The 23419-nt window shown below is 49.5% G+C and overlaps 1 protein-coding gene across 10 annotated transcripts in view; it reads right to left on the bottom strand.

The window, feature by feature from the left end:
- Positions 1-23419, bottom strand: part of NRP2 (neuropilin 2) — a 100695-nt gene that overhangs the window by 36381 nt on the left and 40895 nt on the right. For all 10 annotated transcript variants that reach the window (XM_054208715.1, XM_054208719.1, XM_054208716.1 and 7 more), the window contains 8 exons: positions 19479-19709; positions 18758-18913; positions 16715-16884; positions 15515-15670; positions 7345-7489; positions 6793-7142; positions 5533-5677; positions 1668-1784 (listed from right to left, as the gene is read on the bottom strand). In XM_054208715.1, coding sequence (XP_054064690.1) covers positions 1668-1784; positions 5533-5677; positions 6793-7142; positions 7345-7489; positions 15515-15670; positions 16715-16884; positions 18758-18913; positions 19479-19709 — 1470 coding nt within the window. The remainder of the gene's footprint in view (positions 1-1667; positions 1785-5532; positions 5678-6792; positions 7143-7344; positions 7490-15514; positions 15671-16714; positions 16885-18757; positions 18914-19478; positions 19710-23419) is intronic.

The following is a 23419-nucleotide window of genomic DNA, read 5'->3' as shown; positions in this document are numbered from 1 at the left end:
TATAGGCCGGGTTTTTCCTGAGCGAAGAGGAAGTTTTAAATCACAGTGCCCACAAAGTGAGCGATAGCCAGAAGGAGTTGAGTGACTCAAGCAATAGGCATCAGGGGAACTTTGCTGCGAGGGGCAAAGGGCCTTCTTTACATAATCCCTCTTCGAAATAAAACAATGCAGATCATGGATCCTTTTATTTCAATCTAATCTCATACCCTGGAGAGCAGCATTGTTTCTGTTTGGCTGTCATAAATCTGATTGTCCAGAGAAACACACTCATTGTTTACGGAGTATGAGAATGAAAATTGTTGCTAAACTGAGGGAAGCTGGTGGGGAGGCTGGTTCCACGCTCCACGGCATACTCTGCTCGCTCTCTTGCCCTGGACTGCACCCAGGAATCATGTTGTTGCAGAGACTATTACTGGCCTAAATTTCCTGTCGGCAGCTTCCCAAGTGCCTTAGTGGTAGCAGAGTTGCACAGACTTATCACTGAGGCAAAGCAATGAGAATCAGGCCCGTTGAGCTACTTCTGCAACTTGCATTTCCAGAACTGAACTACAGCAGAATCCCGATGCGAGGTGTGAAAAAGCCAATTAATGTTCTTTTTTTAATTTATGTATTTTAAAACCCATTAATTTTTTCTCTGGGACTGGAAGCTGAAGTGACAGAAGTCCTAGGAGCTATCTCAAAGGATATCTTTTCCTCCTGAGATTTCTCGTTGAAGTCCTTGTGTAAATGCCCAAGCCCCAGCGCTGAGGCCCACGCTCTGCTGTCTGCCCAGGGGTGTGCATCTCCTGCACACTGTGCTGCACAACTAACCCTGCACAGCTCTGCCGTGCCCACTCCCCTTAATCTGGACATGTCAAAGCTTTAGATGCTCACATGCCCCCTTGCAAGGAGCAGAAAAATATGATGTCTGCTTTTACTGGTAGGGATCTGAGGCAGAGAGGATTAGTTGCCCCCAGCATTGTCTCTTCACAAGCACAGCGTGTCGTCTAAACTAACATTCAGCCTCTTCTGTAGTCAGAAGAGGCAGGCAAGCACCACAGATACCAAACCATTCCCTGTACATCTGACAGCCATCTAAGACTGGAGGGATGAATTCCTGCCTGGAGTTACTGTTCCCCTCTCTCTGCTGCCTGCACAATCAGCCCAGACTGTCCTCCTAAATTTTAAGCAGTTAATATTAGGGAAGATGATCCTTAACAGATAGGTTTTCAGGACATCAGCCTTCTCTACATGTTGTGATTTACTCCCACAGTTGTGACCTCTGCAAAAGGAGTCTTCCATACCAGGCAGTCTGAATCTCTCCCCTGAATCGCCTTCTGAATTTATGACACCCAGCCAAGGGGATCTGGAACGGAGGTGGCTCTAAACAAGGCACTAAGTGAGTTGCATCAGGTCATGTAAGGAAGCTGGGAGAGCAGCTCTTCGAGTCTTGTACCCTAGGGACTGAATTAGCTGCTATCTCTTGCTCTTGCATCCTTTCTTGATATAACTTATCAGATTTTGGCAAGTTTTGTTTGTTGCATTTTTTTATCTTGGCCTATTACTAATAATATTACTCTAAGCTTTCCAGGAATCAGCTCCATGCATAGAAGCAAATGGGAAGATAAGAGTATTTGATAGCTTTTAACCCATCATTTATTGAGACAAAGATGTGCTCTGATACATACCCTCCTCTTCTCCACAGCTATCACCACAGTCGGTTGCCTCTTCATCAGTTGGGTATGGGGTGGTGGTCTCTTCGCTCTTCAAAGTGGGCATCAGTGTCTCTGCAGTGGGCTTTACATCTGAAAAAAACAGACTAGAGATGCTATTTGCAATAGACAGTACAAAAAGCCCATGTAGGAGGAAACAAAGCAAAAAAAATAATTTCTCATGTTCTTATAATGGCAGGAAGAGATAGAACAAGAACACCATGAAATTTCTACATGCTACAAATGTCAGCATGGTTTGAACTTCAAGTGAACTGGCTGTTTCCGTACGGGAGTTCCTTTGATTTAGAGTCCCTGTTGGACAAGACTCTCCTCTAGACATACATGCTACTTTTTCTCTTAATTTTTTAATCTACGCTAGTGTTGGCAATCCGCTTAGCTGTCATTACTGGATAAGAGAGATCACAGGCAGAATGTCTTTTTCTTTCATAAAGGCATATGACACGTTAAAAAAACACACACAACATTCCCACCAATTGTGCCAATTTATAAAACAAGTCACTCAAACCCACAAATGACGTAACCGCAAACGGACCCAGAGGATCCCCTAGCGTGCTCTGGCTCGCTGCAGAAAGCATCTGGTTTCACAGTCCAGGTTCCTGACTACACTTTCAAAGGGTCTCTGTCCAATTTCCCTCTCTCCAACATGGCCCGTGTGAAACAACCTCCAGGCAGGTGTCAGGGGAAATTTAAGCAAGAAGGGGAAGGATATTAAGATCAACAGTAAACGACATTAGGTTCCAGCAGTCTCTCCTTTTATGAGTACAGCAGGCTTGATTCTTTCCACTTTTGAAAAGAGGCTGCTTTGCTCAGTTATGTGCGATTGTGTTTCTTTGTCGGCACCCTTCAGGATATCATTTAATAAAGCCAGAAGCAGGAGGAAATGCCTAAATACATTGAATATTTTCCATAGGCTCCTTTCTGCCCTTTTATTTTCCTGTTATTAAACATGTTGCACATAAACTCTCCGGGGTTTTTTTACTTTTTTTTTTTTCCCAGTGTCTGTCTTTTGTTCAGGATAAAATACCAAATAACCTCAAAGTCTCTTAATTTGTAAGTTTAAATTTGTTACAACCCCATAAAACCTCAAACACAACCAAGAAGCAAATTGCAAGCAGCCAGGCACAGAAATGTGTCATAAAAAAGAAAAGAAAAAAAAAGCAGCAGGTGAAGGCAACATATCAAAAGCTGCAAGTTATTTAGAGCTGGTACATTTTTTTAGGTTGTTGTTCTTGTATATTGAGATTTATAGCTGAAATGTGACAATGTGGAAGGACCTTGAAAGCCAAGTCCCATACGGGACACAGATGCTGAGCGGATGTAAATCAACAGTGTTGCATTGCCCTGGACAAGCCGCAGAAATATATCTTGAAAAATCAGTTACCATGGCAGAGCTGCAACACGATGGTTACAAGAGATAATGAAAATAGCAGAGAGGACAACGTGATGTGTGAAATGGAAAGTGAAAAAGAGAGGTCTGGCTTGCTCGCTTTCTCTCTCTCCCTGGCCCAGCAAGTGTCTGTGCAACTGGTGGTAACTGCTGATCAAAATGCAAAGTCACTGAGCAATTGAAGCCAGATGTTTGGAACTTCAAAGGAGAGAAAACCAGCTGCAAGTGAACATTCATCAATCTCGACTCTTCAGAAGAAAAAATTTGGCAGGTCTTTGAAAGAAGTCAATTGCTGACTGCCTGCTTCCCAATTTTTGAGCTACTAGCCAACTAGTTTGTGAGTCCAGTTGCTGTTAAATTATCTGTTTGACTCAATAATTAAGATGCCTGTAGCTGATAAGAAATTAAAACAACTGGGCAGGGTACGCATGGGCTTAGGCCCTCACTTGAGTATATTTTCAATCAGCTTGTTTTAATCCCTCTCTTAATCTTGTTCCCAAGCAAGTGCAATTGCCTGGGTTTTCACAGCCAGTTCTGTAACGTGCCTGGGTCCTCCCAGCAAAGGAGGGCTGTATCTTGGCGTTGTCAAGGACTGCTGCATGTAGCCAGCCTGGATTTAGCGTGTAGATAATGCCATGGGCTATCTCTGCTCTCCAGGTTGCATCAGGGATATAAATGCTTTTTATAACATAGTGAATCCACAAGATTACAAGCCCTGCTCTGATTACAAAGCTGAATGCCTGTAGATCAATAAAGCTACGAATATTTATGACTTGGCAGTTGAGTTTTAAACATTACAATGTGCAAATGATTAGACGGCCACTCTGGGAAATGACCATAAAGCACCCTGCCCGGAAAAAACATGAGCTGTTGCTGCTGATATTGAAACTGAACGTGGACATAGCTGTAAAAGAAAATTTGGATCCAAAAATAGCACAAGAAGTTGAGGATGCCAAACCCCTCTTATTCTCTAATTTGGAGGATTGCAATGGAGGGGCTGACATATCCGTGGTCAGAGCTCTTGTGCGACTGCCTCCCTTTGTGGCAGTAATGCCGCACTGTGATGCACCAGCCACCAACGGTCTGCAGAGATCTGGCAGCTGGAGATTCCTGGGAGCTGCCTGATGCAACGATGCGGGAGCTGCCTGACCACTTCTGCATGAAGCTTCAGCTCCCACTGCTTGCAGGACAGCCATGGCGCCTGCTTCTCCTACAACATCCCAAAGATGTTGTAAGATTTAAATTAAGATCTAAGCTTGATCTAAAGTTTAAATCATTTACAATGGATTCCCAGTCCAGGTGGAGATTTGCCATTGACTTCAAAGGTGACAAATTATCATTATTAATTGTGTGTATGTGTGTTCTGTGATTTGCTATTAAGTGTTTGTAATGCATCTCACAGCATATCACAGGAGGAAGGGGTAGTAAAGACTCCACAAAAGGGTGGGAAAAAGCTCTTTGTCTTTTAAGCTTCCTAGAATGGGAATTCTTACAAGAAAATGCCTTCTACAGATGTGTTTATAAAATGGAAATCATACTTCTTTATCACTGACATCTGGACACCAGATTCAGATTTAAGCAGATTATTAAAAAATAAAATAGGTTAGAAAAAGGCACAACTAGCCTCTGGCACTGAAAAACTAGCTTCAGACACAATGAGCTGTTGGGTGCATTTTTGTCTTTTGGGGATGAAACTATGGAGCAATCAATCACCATCAAGCCTCAAAAGGGTCAGAGGTACAACCTCTACCGGTCTCAGTGAGTGTGTTAGACAGTTTTCACCTCTGTATTAAAAGTAATGGTGGCTGCAAGGCATACCGCTTGTGAAAAACAGGTGGGCAAAAGTGAACAAACTTCCCTGGTCTTAGGGATATTGTAGAGATGTTGGAGAGTTAAATCCCCAACCTTGTCTGCAGAAGGATTTCCACATGGGGTTCAATGAGAGAGGAACAGATGTTTTTACATCAAAACCTTATTTTGTCAGCTCAAGATACCTGTACCGGTCACTGAACCCCTCTTTTGCACCTCTGCTTCTCTTCCTATTTTTTTGTCTTATCCATTTGGATTAAAAAGCCCAAATGTTATCTAACACAGAGAGTGGGAAAGCCTGCACAACATCCAGTTAAAAGTTCTGAAAGGAGGGAGAAGGGAGCTGGGGACAAATCCCGGGTGGGTCTCTGTGCAAAAGCTTGGATGGGGGTTCAAACATTGCTGCTACATGCTGTGTCAAGGCCAGTTCCTTTTAAAGTAGAAGTAAAAAGATGGGTTCAGGCCACACTGCAAATCCTGCCATCACGGCTGCAGTCTCCCTGCCACAGTATGACCCTGAGATGGGACAGCAGGGAGAGAAATAACCTTACACTTGCACCTTGCTGGTTTAGCGCCCACCATGACCCTGATGGAGCTGGTGGGCAGAGGCACAGGGGCTCCTACCTGTCCAGTCGCAGCCCAGCACCTCCAGGCGCATTCCTATTCCTGCTGGAGACCACCTCTCTGGGTGCACTCGGACATACTGGGCAGGAACAGGGTCAAATCTTCGGACTTCAGGGATATCGTAATGGATGTTGCCTTCAAAAAGCTACAGAGAGAGAGAAAAAAGGCAAGTGATGTATGCATCCCACATGCTCTCCACCAGACTTGATAATTTGGGTCTGGCAGGGCACAGACACAGCCTGAAATAGTTTAGCTGTCCGACTCACGGCCATTGAGTCCAGCTGAGCAAAAATTGGGCTGTTCCTCCTCAGTTTCAAGAGGACCAGAGAGGCTGTTTCTAAGAAACCTGTACAATCTCTCTTGGCCTCTGCTTTATATCCAGGGGTCAGATTCTGATCCAAGCCACACAGGGAAAGTTGGGGGAACATCTACTAACTTCACATACAAATAAGATCAGATTTGTCCTTTGGCAAATAAAGAAGCTACTGCATGTTCTAGGATAGTGTAAACGCTCAGTTTTCCTCACAGTCCAAGTACTGCTGCTTTTCAGCTTACGTGCATGATCTCAAGTCTGTGGGGAATAAACAGAGTGCTATAGATAGCGCCAGGCCTTCTAAGATTCATTTGTAGGATCAGAAAAAATTAAAACTTCCCCAAATTTTCAGAAGCAGATGAGTTTGCATAAAAACAGAACAGGCAGTATCTTAGAACTCATTAATTTCTTAAGCTCCCTGCCACTCCCATACCACTAAGCAGAAAGACCATGGGGAACTCCGATGATATGGTAAAAGCACAGGGAATTTCAGGGTCACACCAGTGTGGCAAAAGAGACTTCAGATATAGCAAATTTCCCAAAGAGAAGTTGTGATTTATCTTCCTTTTCCAGAGGTGCAAGCCACAACAGCAACACCCTTCCCCTTAAAATATGTAATTAATTTGTGCCAAACATAATTGAATACACCAACTTGTGGGCTTTGACCTGCAGGAGCTGGGAGGAGCAGAAGGTGATGTCCACATCCCCAGGCCTGGTCCACAATAAGAAATTAAGGGAAATTGCCATCTCTGGAGCAAGGTGGAACCTACATCCTCTAATATGGCTTAGGAGCAGGATCAGGGGACACAACCTGGGATTTCATGGTGACAACCCAAACTTCCATGGTCTCTATGGGGAGAGACAGCTAATTTTCCAAGACCCCATCAGGCAGACTAAAGATAGCCAGAAATGTATCTCGCTTTGCAGCTGCTCCAGGCAGTGCCTACCTTGGCTTGCATTGTTTTAGGGTCCTGGATGAAGTCCCAGTCCTTTCCATTCATGCTGTAGGCCACCTTAAACTTCTTCACAAAGGAGCGGGACTCAGTGGTGGTCACGCTGTCCCCTCCACGAGCCCCCTGGATAATGACTCCTTTGATATTCTTTGGGACGCCAAGGTCCACCTGCAGCCACTCCTCCCCAGGCTGGGCTTGAGGGACGCGAGGAAACCAGCCTGAGCGGCTGCTCACCAGGCGGGCCATGCTGGGAGACCAGTCATAGCTTCTGATGGAAGAGGCTGAGATCTGCGAGTCAGGGATGAGGCCAGAAAGCATTCCCAACAAGTTGGAGCAGGGTGAATCTGCAGGGAAGGAAACGGCATGAACAGGCTTCCCCCCTGCCTCCGGGGCCTGGGTGCCTGTCCCCCCAAGCGCATCCCTTGGGATGGGTGCCTCCATGCTGGTCACAGTGTCACCGTTCGCATGCCAAGCAGCCATGACAGCTGCGGGGGGACAGCACCCTGGGACAGGTTGTCAGAGGGACAGGGAGGAGGCAAGCCTCACCGGTGATGCGGCAGCCATACAGCTCCAGCCTTAGGGCGATGCCGTTTTGCCAGCTCTGGGGACGGATGCGCACGAAGCGTGTGAGCACCGGGCTGTGTATCTTGTTGAGAACCACCTCCGTGGCATCCTCGTTGGCCTGAAATGTCTGCAAGGGAGATGGGGCAGAAATACAGTTATGTCCTTTTCAGGTAGAAAGAAATAACCAGATTAGCAGTCAAAATAATCTCAGCAGGGAAAACTGAGGAGAGGCTTTCTGGGAAGGGCCAGCCTCTGGCCAGGGCAAACACCCAGGGGCAGGCAGGGAGAGCTGAGCCGCTGGCAGAACAGCACGGTGGGTGGATGAACTCACCCACCAGGCAGGAGACCCAGGAGCTTGCTGCCCCACTGCCTCTCACGGCACTCCAAGGCACCCCGGACTGTCAGGCCACAGCAGCTTCCAGCTCACGCCCAAACCTAGAGCCACTCCAACACAAATGGCCAGATGTCCCCAAATGCTGCGTAAGATCTTGCCTCCCCTCTGCGGACAAATGGGCTGACATCATAACATGTCCTCGTACTGAGCTCCACCGGGAAACATCGTGTTCAAGCAGCGTCACGAGCCAGGAGGGTGGTGCCTCTGCCTGGGGCGATGAGCCACTGTCCCAGCCAGCCCCTCGCTCCTGCCTCTCTGGCGAACACGCAGCCCGCCACACAGAGACAGCTTTTCGGGGGAGTTTATGATCCGACATGATATGAAAAGGCTGCTGCCTTACCAGATGGCCATAATCAATAACTACCAGATGGACGTTACATCTATCCCTCGTTCCCATTTTTTTAATAGGCCAGATCAGGACTGTATACTTGTGTTTCTGTTTCAGGCTGCAGAGCCATAGCGGGGAAGAAAAGGGGGAAAAGAGGAAATACCAAACCTGAGGGTAATTTTCAACCCTTTCTCTGCCCCCAGCATAAAGCACTAAAGCTCTCGGACTGAGTCTGCAGGCGTTGCCCACTTCCCCTCCAAGCACGCAGGGTCTCAGGACAGGGCTAGGGCATCCTCCGATCTCAGCCAGAAGCCGCATCTGAGATTTTGGCTGGGCTCTTCTGCAGGCTCCTACCCTGCATATGCCATACTAAGCACAGGGGCTCCTGCTACGTTTGTCTCAGAACGAAGCAGGAGCATGTAATCTCTGGCATCAATCTCCTGTCTGAGGCAAGAGTCAAACAATCCACCTGCAGATCCCCATGATCTGGGACAGAAAAAGGGGTGAGGCCATATCCTGGCTCTGGCCTTGAATAGCGGTTAAGAAGCATTTTATAAGCCTCTCACCGCTCTAGGCCTGTAGACAGCACATGTTACTGCTCCTCTCCCAGGATCCAGCACACCATGGTGCACAGAGAGGGACAGCAGCTGTTTGGAGCACCACAACCAGCTGCGGGCTGCCCCTGTGCATCCCCGTCCAGACCGGGACGGCGACACTCCCGGCAGGGCAGGGAGAAGCCACCCTGCAGAGGGCCTTGGTTGCAAATCTGGATGGTAATTGGGATTTGGGGTTGATGTGAACTTGAGCAGAAATGCTAATCTGGAGAATATACATCATGCTGCTACCGTTTAGCAACACAGCATGGTTTATGTGTTTTTAATATCCTATTTTATCCTGTCTGACCCCACTTCCCATCCTTTTCCTTGCTCAGCAGACACCAAATACCCTTTTTTCCAGCAGGAGGGCTATAAGAAGAGTGGTTACTGTGAAACACTCTCCAGGCATGCGTGTGTGTGTGTCTTGTAAACCTGTGGGAACACACACAAACACAGGCTGAAAGGATACATTTCCACACCACAGCAAAGCCTCCAGCTTTCTGTCAACACAGGAGCTGACACACAAGACCTTACCTCTGAACCTAACACCGGAGGACAGGAAATATTTATCTGAGCTGGTGCAACTATTTTAGTACGAGGAGCAGCACATCAGGTCAGCCCAAAGGTCCCTCTGTTGGGGTGGCTCCTCATGGTGGCCCCCAGCAGATGTCTGGGGGCAGCAAGCCTGGGGGAGTCTTCTCCTGGCAACCTCTCTTCGCTTCCCACAATCAGCAGTTTGAAGACTCCATGAGCCAAAGGTTGCATATGGACCAGCATGTTTAACAGTCACTGATGAGGTTTGCTGCTCTTTTTGGTTTAACATATTTCCAGTTTTGTTCTTTTTTAGCTCACTTCGCACATATGAGCATCAGGGGCCAGAATCCAAATTTACACCAGCGTAATTTGTTGCTGACTTCTGCAAAGTCAAGCTTGACAGAAAGCAGAAGCAGGACTGAGCCCAAAAACTTTATCACTACCACATGCATTGCTGAAAGCATCTCTTACACGACCTTAGTCCTAACCACCTGCTTCCAAGAAGAGCAACCTCAATTCTGCTTTAGATTTGGGGACCGGTAATTTCCTCAGGACTAGATCACATTCAACAAGCTACATAACTCAGAATCGGGGCCTTGACACTCTGGACTGCCAGTTTATGAGGGCAGAAACAGCATCCGACTTCCAACGCTAGTATCAGCCACACTGGCAGGACCTGCCCCAGTGAACCTTGTTTCTGAAGAGCCCAAACTGATCACAGCAAACCATTGCTACGCACCCCGTTCAGCGTAACAGAAAGGGGCCATTTTCAGAGGGCAGGTGCTTAGTGCTGTTAGAGAAGCGGGGTCCTCCTGTGTGCCTGCCCTTTCAGCCTCCTTCCCAAGTGGAAATGCATCGTAAGCTCGCAGGTCCCGATGCTGCCGACCAGGGTCTGACCCTGAGCGAATGGTTTCTCTGCACTGAAAACGCTGACCCCAGAGCCCAAGTGCGCCGTGGAGAGTCCCATTGACTCGAACAGGCTCTATATCCTGCTTCAAATTAGCACTCACGGCATGGGAAGAAGTAGCAGGAAAACGTGTGAAATTGGGAGCGCCAAGAAAGCAAAGATTTCTTCCCCCTTACCAAAATAGAACATTGCTATTCCTCCCATCCTATCTGCTTCTCATCCCACTCAGCACATATTTTGAGCCAAGTCTTCGAATGGTGTAAATCAACATATCACCATCGAAGTATAAGAAGTCACAGTAATTTACACCAGCAGAAAAAAAAATATCTGGCTGCGATCTAAGGAGATAGATATATACACACTCAGCAGAGAGCACACATACGCACGCGCATGCACACGCACGCACACACGCTAAAGGATGACGGAGCCAGAAAATGAATGGGAAAACCATTAACAAATTAAAAGCACCTTCCAAGAAGCAGTCAAGGGAACTCATTTTCTCTGCTGCATCAACAAGCTGCCCATCCCCATCCCGTATACTTTACATTTACTTCTATTTTAGTCCAGTCGGCAGGTCTACACATAAGATTAAATTGATAATCAATGAGAGCTGACCTGCTTAATTAATTTGCTGCAGAAAGCAAGTGGTGGGAGATGATGTCTAGGCTAGAGGAGGACTGGGCAAGTTTTCCATGTGCACACACATGCAGGCTCCACACCAACACTTACAAGTCTTATTTCTGACACGCTGGAACCGCTGCAGGGCGATGGGGAGATTTCTGAAGCTGCATTAGTTCCAGTGGGTATGGGAATTGTGCCAACGGCAGAGTTTGGAGTGAAGGGAGTGGAGGGAGTGAAGGACGCGGAGACAAAAAGCACCGTGAAGTTGAAGAGGCAGCGAGTCAGAGAGGGGGCAGGAGGTAACCTCTCTCCTGCTTTATTTATTGTGCTCCTTGGCCACTACGCAATTTCTTGGGGAGCTACAGAAAGTGGCTGGGGGAGGCAGAGGAGAAGGCCAAGGATGGCAGCAGCCCTGCCTTCATCCGTATGTATGTGTCTCTCTGGACCCACTAGATTTACTGCAGGATTATGTTACTCCCGTGGAGACAGAGCCCTGGAACAGAGCATGCTAACAGGATTAGGGCTTCAGGATTTAGACAGAGAAGCATGAAGGAGAAAAGTAGGGGAGATTATTTCCCTTGTCAGATAGGGAAGGCATAAAATGGGGCATATTTGATGGTGGGAGGATTCTGGCTCGAGCGGAGGGTGGATAGTTCCGGATTTATTAAATCCAGGAATAAGGAGGTAAAAGAAAAATGATACTTGGCAACACTCAACAAAGCACAGACGTCTGGGCAAGGCACGGTGTGCTGGGCTGGGCTTGCCAGCACCATGTCTTTGAGAGGTTCCACTCAGATCTGGGAGTCACCAGGGGCATGAGGAGTGGCACTCTGTTAGCCTGCAAAGGAGATATCAGGCCCAGAAGTACAAAGCTGCAGCCTTGCTAGGAAAGCCAGGGCTGTAATTCTCCCCTGGTACTGCACCAAGGGTGAATGCATGGGGCTGCCTTTCCCAAAGCCTGACATCTTTGTCCTGCCTGTGAAAGCAGCAGAAGCAGGTTGGGGCCTGGGGATGCTTCTGAGCAAACCCTCTGCACCATGATGTCTCTGTGCAGAAGCACTCGTGGCCTTCTGGCTGATCACACAAGCGTTTCCTGAGTTTTCCAGATAAAGAAGACACAGGACTGAAGGCTTTTCTCTCCCTCCCCAGGTGAATGAACACAGAAGACCTCATTAAGAACTGAAAGGACAGAGGAATGTTCCTAAGGGAAGGCACAAGGGTCTCCAAAGAGTCATCCTCAATATTCTCTGCCAGCACCAAACACCTCTGACATCCCCAGCTCCATGCACAGTGGAGATATTCAGCTCTTTGCAGCAATTCAACCTGCCTTCTTGCATCCACCTGAAATACCACCCAGGAAGGCTAGCTGATAACGAACACAAAGCCATCAAAATGAGTAGGAAATGGAAAGTGCATATCAGCTGGATCTTGCTGCCATTTCTCATCCATTGATTTGTACAGGTTCTGAGAGCAAATGTTTCAGTTCCATACTCCCATTTTACATACAGAGCAATGAAGGCAGTGAGAGCACACATTCCCAACCCAACCTGAATCCTGAAACCCATCCCATCCCCCAGTCCCTCGCCACACTAGATGGTCCCCGTGAACTGATCTCCACAGTTACTAAGATGGGCGGCTCCGACCACACGGGAGCTGGAACTCGAGACCCTACAAAGAAGGAAGTGGATCAGAATGGATGAGCACTTTGTTTTCTGATAAAATCGTAATAGCTGAATCTGTCCGAAGAAAATGGCCAAAAATAAAAGGTCAAATCCTGCAAGGTGCTCTTTTCCTTCCTTGGGTTGAAGAACGAGATGTTGTTTTCTAAAGACATTTGCAAACCGCTAGATAAGATCTCGGCGCGCACAGTGGGGTCAGTGCCTGGAAGATAACCTCTGGGGCCATCGACCCTGGATGACACAGAGCGGGCATGCAACAGGGAGGGCCAGAGCCAGAGCAGCCTTTCTGGGGCAGGGGTTGTTTGGCCCTGTCTCAAGGGGATGTGCTGTTAGGTAGTAAGGGGCGAGTGTGGGGCAACATGTGGTGGTGGCTGCTCTTCTCCCTGTCTCCTTTCTCAGAGGACACACAGGAAGACAGCTCTGCACCTTCACCCAGGTCGCTGGGTTAGCTTCTCCCCCTGGTCCCACACCCTGGGCAAGGACAGAGCATCACCCCCTGGACAGGGGGGGATGTCTGAGGTGCGCTGGACTAGGCTTTGTGAGGAGCGGGCTGCCAGGCAGGGGGAAAGCCCAGCAGGGATAGGGTGGGAAGGGGAAGGTGTGAGTGTGAGGCTCCTCTGCTGCCTGCTGCAGACCAGCCGCTGCCTTCCCACTGCCTCCCCACCCCAGAAAGGCAGCAGCACTTGACATGGAAACAGCCCAGCCAGTTCTGTCTGCTGCAAGCACATATTAATCTTTTTTTCTTCTGCCTCATCCTGCCTTTCCCGTTTCCCTCACTGAGAGTGCCAGTGGCTGGGGACTTAAAGGTGAGCCATCATGTTCCGCAGGGAAACACCCTGGTCCCACTCTCCTCCGAAACACTGGAGGGAGGAGCAGCGGGTGATGAAAGGGAGGAGGTCAGAGCTCCCCATCCTCAGCAGAGAGCATCATCCCCTCCCCACCCCTCCTGCACTCGCTGGTTTTCTCTTGCTTTAGTTCCTTGATGAAGATGTAAATGTTAGCTGACCTGCCTATAACATGGCAGAGCTTTGCTTTTGGCCCACACAGACGGCAAAATTTCAGAGCAGTGTTTGATATACCCCATATGCCTATGTGTGCATGTGCATATATATATATACACGTATGTGTATATATATATAAATATATATATATATATACTTACATATCTGCATGTATATGGAGGAATAGAGAGTCCCTGTCTGTCCACCCCCTCCTCTCCCTCCCCGCTCCTCATGGCACCAAATCAAGCTGCGGCAGACTTGACAAATCTATTTGGCATGGTTCGCTCCACCGTTGCAGCCTGAACTGTGCGGAGCGCCGCACTGACGCAGGGAGGAATCTGCACCTTGAATACAGACATCTGGGAGCTTGCCTAATGCGGGAACAGCGGGGACTCACGTGGGCTGGGAATGCAGGGCCAGAGCCCCCCAGCAGCATGCCCGTGAGCCAGGGGCTTTGCCCTGGCCCCACTGCGGCTTGGCAGCTGTTGTTCGGTGGGGAGGGAAAGCAGTCACCAGGATGCAAGGGGTATGTGAGCCACCAAAAAGCAATTACTTATCCTCCAGCCTTGGAAAGGGTCTGCTAAATTGAGGGCAGAACATGGGAACGAAGAGAACCCTTTCCATGGGCTGCCCAGGGTGAGGAGAGACAGCCCCTGTTCACAGAAAGGTCTGCCGCAGCCAGTGGGTCCCAGGACAGCACAGAGCCTCCGCACCAGCACATGGCCACTACGTTAGGGTTATACATGAGCTTTGCCATGAGCTGCGGCCCCATAGTCAGCCCGCCCGAGGTCTAGAGAAACCCCGCTGCTGCCTCTCCTATGGGGTGCTGCGCTGCCCTGTGCCTCCATTTCCCTACCCCTAAAATAGGTCTAACACCACCTCACTGGCACTCAAGGAGCTTAAGTACTCCAAATATTGCAGGTATGAGACCCTGCTCAGGGCCTCTGCACAGAGAGGACTCATTCTGGGAAGCAGAGTGAATTTGAACTGTGAGACACACTTGTGGGGAAGGGGAAATCACATGGCCCGGAAGGGAAGGAAATGTCTGGATGAATCCTGGACAAGGCAAACTGCTGCATTTCATGCCAGCAGTGCCTGTGCCAGCAAAGGGAGGGGACAGCTAATTTAACAGAAGTGCTGAGGAAGCAGAAATTGCTGGGACACGCATGCGGCGGGAGGTGTGTGGGACCCCAGCCACCGAGTTCAGGCAGACAGATTATGGCACAGCAATGGGGAGGACCTGAACCATGGCAGCAGTGCTGGTGAGCACCACAGAAGAGCAGGGAAGGGCTTTCCCGAGGTGCCCTTAACCAGGGGACAACCACACGACCAAGGCAAGTGACAGAGCAGGAGCAGCCCAGCACCACAGCTGAATTAACCCCCCTCCCCATATGCCAGAGCTCCCATGCAGACCACCTCGAGCTTGCCTCGCCTGGCCCCACAGCAGCACACGCAAGGCTTGGAAGGGCCGAACACCCATATTTACCCTCCCTCCCACTGACTCCCATCTCTGTGTGCCTCCCAGAAACATGGCAAGAGCGTGCAGCACCTCCCAGGGCTCAATGCACCCTTGCCGACCATGCCTGCTAGCGCAGATCCCACAGCTCCGGCAGACTGAATTGCTCCTCATTATTTATTGTTCATTTTGTTCTCTGGGATGGTGCGATCCCCTCTTAGGATTTGTGCCCTTTCATTTCCAGGCCTCAATAACTCCTGAACTACAGTTTCATGTGGTTTTGTGATTGTTAACCCAGCATGCAGACGGGGCTACAGCCATAAAAGCTCAATGGATCTTGTATGGCAAAACACAGGCTGTGAAAACATTTTCTCCTTCATTTGCAGTCAAATAACATACTCTCACCACCACGAAAGATGCAACAGCAGCCAGGTTTTCCAAGGAATAGTATTTCCTCATTGCTGTGCAAAGGAGAAAGGACTGTTTCTGCTCAGAGCATCATCAGTCTTTTAGCTCTCATCAGAAAAAGGGTCCCGCACAGATTAAACCCTCCAGGCCTGTAAAATCTGTTCTAGTCCCTTCCACCGGCTGCAAGACTCACCAAGGTACATGCAAAAGAGACAAAAAAGCTTTTACCTTGTGGTTTTTCCCATGTCGGTACATCATCCAGTCCTCCCCATTGGTGCTGACCTCCAGCTTATAGGTACGGACATAGTAGCCATTCTGGGTTTCTCTGGAGATGGCACCCTGTGTGGCAATGGCTGTGAGCACAGTCAGGAAGTGGAGGTCCACCTTTCCAGGGGAAAAAGGGACAAGAGAGAAAATGGTGACCACCTGAGAGCCCAGGTTGGCTAGTTAGTTCCTCCCTCTGTCTCTGAAACATGAAAAGGTGCAAATTCAGTCTGTCTCACTCCATCTGTGGGTGCACATTTCAGCAGGTACAAACCCCCTGGGCTAAATTCAGCAGGATGCTTGCAGATAGGACCATAGTAGAAGAGTGACTAAGGATCTTGATGTCTGTCCGTATGGGACCATCACAAAGCCTTCTTCCTGACTCAGACCAAGCAACAGGATCTGCACAGAAGCTCGTGTCCATTAAAGCAGGACAGAGCCTGACTTTTTCCATGTAAAATAAAAGCATGATGTCCAATTAGCAAGTGCTGCAGTTCCTGGTTTTCCCTTCCTCTTTTTTTTTACAATGTGGGTTGAGAAAGGTCAGCAGAAATGGCTTGGTAGCACTGCCATGAATGAAGAATGAGACGTCTGCTAGAGGCAATGACATTCACCACCTCCCATTCCTACTGCCCTTTAGCAAGCGGCGTCTTACAGTGATGTGACACAGCCAGAAGCCCTGGGCAGGCACAGAGTGTGGATCTAACCAGCTCCCAGGGAAAGCCTTTGCTCTGTCAGCCCCCAACCTAACGTTAGACCCCTCACACTCCCTGCATCGCTGATGAGATAAATATTATTCTAGTTGTTTTTCCACATGCCTCCTGGAGACTTTGGTCCTCAGGCCAGTAGTGGAGTCAGTGGCCCTTGTAAGTGCCAGAGGTCCCTCAGTCTCAGGCAGTATGATGGAAAGTCCATCAAGGTTTTAGGCAGGAAGGAGGGGGGTGGGAGAGGGACGGCAGGTCGAGTCAGCCCTCATGCAGGCGTGCTAATGTGAGAGCCAGCCTGTCGCATTTCATGGAGGCACTGCAGCTCCCCTGCTGCTCACTCCCCATGAGCCACAGAGGCAATAAAAAATTCAACAAGCCTTATGGTCAAGGGTCAGTTCAACAGCGTGATGCTCCATTTGGTGGGGGAAGAGGTGAGGGGGCTGGAAAATGTGCGTACCTGGAGGTACTCTTTGTTGCTGTCTACATTGGGGGTCCAGCCGTTGTCATCACTGTTGAGCCGGCTCTGTTGAGGGGTCCACCGCCCATCTGAGTAGGTGGAGGACGCACTGATCTGCATGTTGGAGATCCTGCCAGACTCCATCCCCAGCGGCACGTTGCACTGGAAATCTGGAGCAGACACACACATGCAGACACAGAGATCATCTTACAGTCTCTGTACTTGCCTCTCAAGTGGAAGGCAGCCCTAAACTATCCTCCCCAGCTAACCCCGAGCAAAGCTGCCTGCCTGGAAAGATGAACAGGATCTGCACTATCTTGCAGGTTGTGTGTGCTCACAGAACGGCACTGAAAAATTAAAGATGGGGCAGCTTTATGTTTGCATGGCCTGAAAATGAATATGAAAACAAATACAGTCCAGATCTTTCTTCCTTTCTCTACCTCCTTCATCTTTGCACAGTTTTGACACAATTCTGTCCCTTCCCTCCCTCCATCTCCACCAAGAAGTCCTAAGTCCCCTTGCCACAAAGTTCCCCATCTTCTTTAAGTCCAGAGGTGAAATCTAAGCACTGACAAGGCAAGGAAAATGGGCGAGCACACCGGGAGGGTACTTACTGTTGTGCTGCCAGCAGGAACATTGATGCCTGGAATGGGAAGGTCTAAAGGTTTTGTGTGCATGTGAGAGTATGGATGCATGTGTGTATGTGTCTATGTATATGTATATGTGCATGTGCTATATGTGTTATCAGGCCCACAGGAATTAACCAGCCAAGAAGCTTTAAAAGTCACAATTAGCTCAATCTTATTGTGTATCTCATATATTTTATGGCAACTGTTTCGTAGAAACAATAGCAAAGAAAACTATAGGAAATAGGAAATACTGCATGGGCCCAAGCATGCTACTGCTGCTGTAAACCAATGGGGCTTCACCAAACTGCCTGTGTTTTTAATGTGGTCAAGTCAACCTTGTGTGGAAATGATGGGCCAAGTTATGATCTCAGTGGTATTATTAAAGTTTAAATTTTACACCACCATAAATAAAAACAGGCCTGGCCCTTTAGCAGCTCTTGTGCTTGATTTCTCAAGCTTTGGGTGTCATCCACATTTTATTTCCCAATCCTTGTAAAGAACAGAATAGAAAGGGGATTAAAGAACAGATCAACTGAGTGTGGATATAGGTAATAGTGAAGAGCTCATGCTTGTCTGTAACTCTCACAGCCTCAGCACAACATCCCTAACCCAATCACACAGCAAGAGCCTGTAACACAGCTGCCCTGGTGCTGCACAACCGGTACTCTACCCTGCTCTCCATCATGGGCTTTCAGTGTTGGGTCAGGGACCCCCTCTCTTTCTCTGGGACTGAGGCATGTCCTGAAGGCTGCTTCTGTTGTATCACAGGTTCACTGCTAACAGAGGTCAAGAACTGCAGCTCTGATGTAAAAATACCATGGGAAAACAAACCGAATCTTTCCTTGCCTGCAAGCATTATCACAAAGAACCAAAATGCTCTTCATTCTCAAAACACACAACTTACTTCCTCGCTCCACATCAATTTACTTCCCTTAATAAGGGTTTTAAAACAAATTTTGGTTTGAAATTCTTAGAGCTTTAGGCATTTTTTAATTAGACAGTCAAGAAATTCCAATTTGTAGTTTGGGGCTGTGCATTTTTGGAAAACCAGAGAGAGGGAGAGACTATTTTCCCCCGTGCTTTAATGAATCTGCTGCACCCTCTGGGCTGAAGTCCTCCCCTAAATCCTTTGGGCTGAGCACATACGTGAAGGATTCTATCCCAAAAGGTATTGAGAAGATTTCACAAGCAAGTGAAAAGTCAAAGAAAGGTCAAAAAGTGTGATTCTTACTAAAATCTCACTTCTGTGAGAAACAGAGAACACACCTAGTGTAACTGCTGTCTGCATTGCCAATGGGGGACCAGCCCCTGGACACACTCCTGCCTGCCTCACTCTCACATGTGCCAAGTGAAAGACTTGGGAGAAACAGGTGACACGACTGCCTAAAGTCATATGCACACATTTCCAACTTACTTTCTGGGACTTCCTGCTGGATCAAGTAGTACTGAGCAGAGAAACCATCTTTAGCCACTGCCAGGTCTGTGTGGAAAGTCAGCGAGAGGACGCCGGTGGTTGAGCGGATGTCCGACGGCATCTTAGTGCCACAGTACCTGCCTATCAAGGGGCCGACTGCAAAAGAAAGCACCAAAGGTAACGCCTGCTTTTCCACCGGCCTCCTGGGTCACTAGCAGATTGGCATCACTCAGCAGGGATGCCTTAGCGGGACCGATTGGGATAAAAGAAAGGCTTTGGGGATGGGCTATTTTTCACATTCGCTGGCACAGTGCCATGCAGTGCGCCGTGCAGAAATATCCACTGCAGCAGGCGTTGCTCTGCAATTGCTGGGAAATGCTCCAATCTGCTCTGTTTCCTGCTGTTGGTATGGGTAGGGAGGTCCTCCCAACACTGCATGAACCCACTGCCCTTCCCTGAGGGAGGACGGTGCAATCTTGGAGTACCCCACGGGGCTTTTCAGATCAGTGGTTCCAACAGAGCATTAGTTTGGGGTTTAATACACACAGTCTTCTGCAAGCACACCATCCCCACAGCCGGCCACGGAGCACTGTGATGGTAGGCTGCGTGCTGTAGCCCCATCTGAGGATAGGCACCTTTGGTGTTCAGGCACAGACTGCACAGTTTTGGAGCTCTGTGAGACACCAAGAGAGGCTGAGGACAGCAGCACAGCATGGCTTACCCTGAGGGATGCCATCCCAGATGTCCAGCCAGTCGTACTTGCAGTCTCCTTCCCCAGCCTGCAGCGGGTCATGCTCAAGGTCGAAGAGCAGAAAATGGAGGAGGATTTCTGTCTTTGGCTTGGCTATGATGGTGAAGATACAGTCCAGGTTGTGTGGATACTTGTCAGGGAAACCTGGAGACTCAATAGTGCCATTAGAGGCAGTGAAGTTTCTGGAGCAGTCCTCAGAGCCTGTTGTGTCAGAAAAAAACCCGCAGCCTTAGCAACAATGCAACTTAATACCAACAGCTTGATACACTGTGGAAACCCCATTTTGAGCTTAAAGGCGTTGTGTATTCACTTCTGGAAATGTCCTGTAACCCAAGAGCTGTGTGAATTCCTGCAAGGACCAAGACGGTGATTTTCAAAGCTTTCCACAGGTGGAGAGACAAGGTCTGTGCATTCACTGGAGTGGACAGCATGTGTCTAGATCCCTCACACAGCTCTGCAAATGTAAGCTGTATGCCACTGCTGATCCCCATGCCAATTACTCCAAAAACAAGACTAGGAAAGGGATCCCATCCAAAGGCACCCAAAGCCACGGCTGCAATTTGGTAGGCCATGTCCCCCATGCCAGTGGTGGTGGCCCTGGTGGGGAAGGGAGGCCATGGGAGGCTTCCCCTGCCAGCCCTACCCACTCTCTGCTGGGCTCCCCAGTCACCTGCCAGGAGACCTGTGTCCACTGCCCCAAAGCCTGCAGAGGGGCTGGCCAGCACGCAGGGGGCTGCCGTATGTGGTCCTCGCTGCCGCGACTGCCACCCCTGCTGGCAAAGGGCCACAGCAGCTCCAGGTCTGATGGAGGAGACCCTGTCTGGGGAGGACGCTGCCTGGGAAGGGGCAGAGAGGAGTGACAGGGATGCCATCTCTTTGGAAGAAGCTGTTCCCAGGGGCTGGTCTCCTGCAACCTCTCCCCCTCTCGCATGGACATCTGTGCCTCAGTTTCCTCTTGAGAAAATCAGGAAGCACAAATATTTACACAGTGAAAGGGTCCGGGGGAGGGTGCCAATGTCTCCACTGTTAGCTGGAAACCCTTGGGAAGCATGTGGTTAGGCTGCAGCCCCCCACCCCGAGATCCACGCAAGGCATGAGGGCCAGCTCCAGCATACATCCCTGCTCTATGGCCACTGCAGGAGCAGGGGTAACAGGGGCCGTGGCAGGGAGATCTGTGCTGAGAGGAGGAACAGAGCCCTCTTTCTCACAGACTGAGCCATCCGCACCAGAAATGCAAGTTATTTCTATCCTTAAGGAAGATCTCTGCGTGGCGAGGAGAGCAGACAATGTTGCCTCTTATTTATTGCTGACCTCAGCACTGGCCTCAGCTGCAGCCAGGCCAGCTCTGTGCCCCCTCTCACACAGCCAAGGTGCCTCAGGGTGGCCGGGGAAAGGGGAATTTGTGTCAAGGGGAATTTGTGTCGTATTCATACAACTTTGAAACCTCTGCGCTGTGGAGACAGGACAATAGGCAACAGAAATCGGTAGCCTGGAGCGATCAGAGGCGAAAGGGAATGTTAGAGATGCTGCTGGCCACTGCTGCAACCCGGCGTTAGCATTCACAAAGGTTTCCGCTTTAGTTTTACTGGGACACCCTCCTTCTCCTCTACAAACGCTTCTGCTCCGGCTCTTCCAGGCAGCACGAGCCTTTCCAGGACTAATGGGAGACTTGTTATTCAATTCAGCATTAACCTACAGGAGTCAGGCCAGCAGCCCACAGTAATAGCAGGATCCTAGCACTGCATTATGCAGAGCCTAGCTGGAGAGCTACTCAGGAGAGGCTCTTAATTGACTACCTAATGAAGCAGCCAGCTTTTCTGGTGTGAACCTGTGGGGTAAAACATAGAGGCAAAAAATAAGGCCAAACACAAATCACAGCATAATGCCGTGAACAGGGATAAGGGTGCACTTCGTTCCAAACAGCTTGAAAGACAAATAGATAAATAGGGAAAATAACACAAGCTCTGAGCTAGGGAGAAAATCAAAGACTAAACCTAGAGTTGGGGACTGTCCTCTAGAGACAGGAGAGAGACATAACTATGTCACTGCATTAGGCAACAACAGTTTCCTCATGTGGGGCTCTTACCACGTTTGGCATCTTTGTCTACAGTTTGTCTGATAGCAGCAAACACAACGATCAGGTTTTTTTATAGGGAAGCTGCAGATAATCAACATGAGTCATGCTGGCTTCAGCAGCAAAAACCAGCCTGAGAGGAGACTTTGATGCCCAGCGATGGAGAGCTCAGGCCAGCCCTGCCAAACTGACTCACAAAGCGAGCAGCAAGGAGGCTGGACCAGCCAGGGCAGGCGGCTCTTTTGTCAGTCCACAGACCACTGACTGATACCCATCAGGGGATTCAAAGACTGGTATGCAGTTGTTTGTATGCAGATTGCTTCACGCTCACACCGTGATAAGGGAAATTTAGCACAAGGTGTGGAAATAAATGCTCAGTTGAAAAGAGTTGGTTTTTTTAGGTCACCTTTAAGAAAGAAAGAAGCTGCAGCCACACTGCCTTTACTGATGTAGACAATGACAATCCGATGACCTTTAAAGCTGGTGACACCCTTGCTGGCTATTGTGACTGCTTAGATGGAAGCTTCGCCCATGCCTGCCTGCCTGCAAACAAAAGGCAGGGTTTGCTTGTACGACGGTGGCCCCGCAGCCAGCGCTGCCCACCACCCTCCCTGGGAGCCCCGGGCAGGGGGAAGAGGGGCTGGGCAGGCAAAGTGGGCTGGGGTGCTCCCGGATCACAGGCTCATCTCTGCTCCTGTGCCAAAAGCTGCCTTGCCAGGCTGGATTTCGTGGGCTGTGGCTGGAAGAAAGCATGGCTATTTCTGGAGAGGATGGCTGCCTGTGGGGGAGGCTGCTGGCTATAAGAGCCCCACCACCGCTTCAGGCATGAGGGCAGCTCTGCAGGGACCTACACCAAGGTCTCAAACTCAGCTCTAGGCTCCATCCAACATCCGCTCCCTCCCACATCAGCCCTTGCTTCCTCTCCCTCCCTACCAGCAGCAACAAAATCTCCTTTTCCCATTAATTTGGCCCCTTGCTGGCTCTCACCCAGGCAGACAGGGTTCCTGCCTGCCATCCCTTCCCACAGCCACACTCAGCCTAGCCTAGCCACCTCAGCCAGCTGGACCATTCCACTCTGCCCTGTGCCCCAACTCAGGGCATGGACCCGATGTGAAGACAAGCACAACCCAGCACAGTCTGCTGGGCACAGAGGGGTTGCATGTACAGGGAGAGAGAGACAGGGGAGGCTGAGGTGGGTCGGCAGTCTTCCCACCCGAACACAGGCACTCGCCTCAGCAAACCCCAATAGCCAGATGAACCACTGAACTCTTTTTGGACTAACCTGCATCTTAACAATTAACAAATAGCCGTATGAGCTGGCTGAACCACAACAGCTCGATGGCCAGTTATACAGCCCAGGCAACCACCAGCAACAGCACTTTCCTCATCCACCTGAACCTCCAGACACTGCCTGTCCTCAGCATTTCACAATGAATTTGGGGGGTCCCATTCCCATCCTCTTGCAGCAGAATCTCCACGTTCACATCTACCTGTGACCAGGCTGTGGGCTGCCTGCACACCTCTGCCTGCTGCGCAGCTGGGCCAGGGCCCCTGGGCACCAGTGCCTGTGCTCCCTGCCTTCCTTTTGAAGAGGCTTGGTAAGCCACCCGGTTGTGGCTTACCTTTCTGGTTCTTCACCAGGCACAGGCATTTTTCTTGTGCTGGATCTGATGACGTGAAAGCTGCATTTGTGTTTTCTTCCAGCACACCACTGAAGGAATGTGCGCACAGGGCAGGTGCCCGCGTCCCCATGCAAAGCACACTCTTGTTCCCTCGGTGCACAGGCACACCTCTCTCACCCACACATACTCACAGAGCAAGCACAGAGTGGGTTTTA

Source organism: Rissa tridactyla, chromosome 7 (assembly GCF_028500815.1).
Source record: "Rissa tridactyla isolate bRisTri1 chromosome 7, bRisTri1.patW.cur.20221130, whole genome shotgun sequence".
In the NCBI taxonomy this organism is placed as follows: domain Eukaryota; kingdom Metazoa; phylum Chordata; class Aves; order Charadriiformes; family Laridae; genus Rissa; species Rissa tridactyla.
This window is presented reverse-complemented; position numbering and strand designations above follow the sequence as displayed.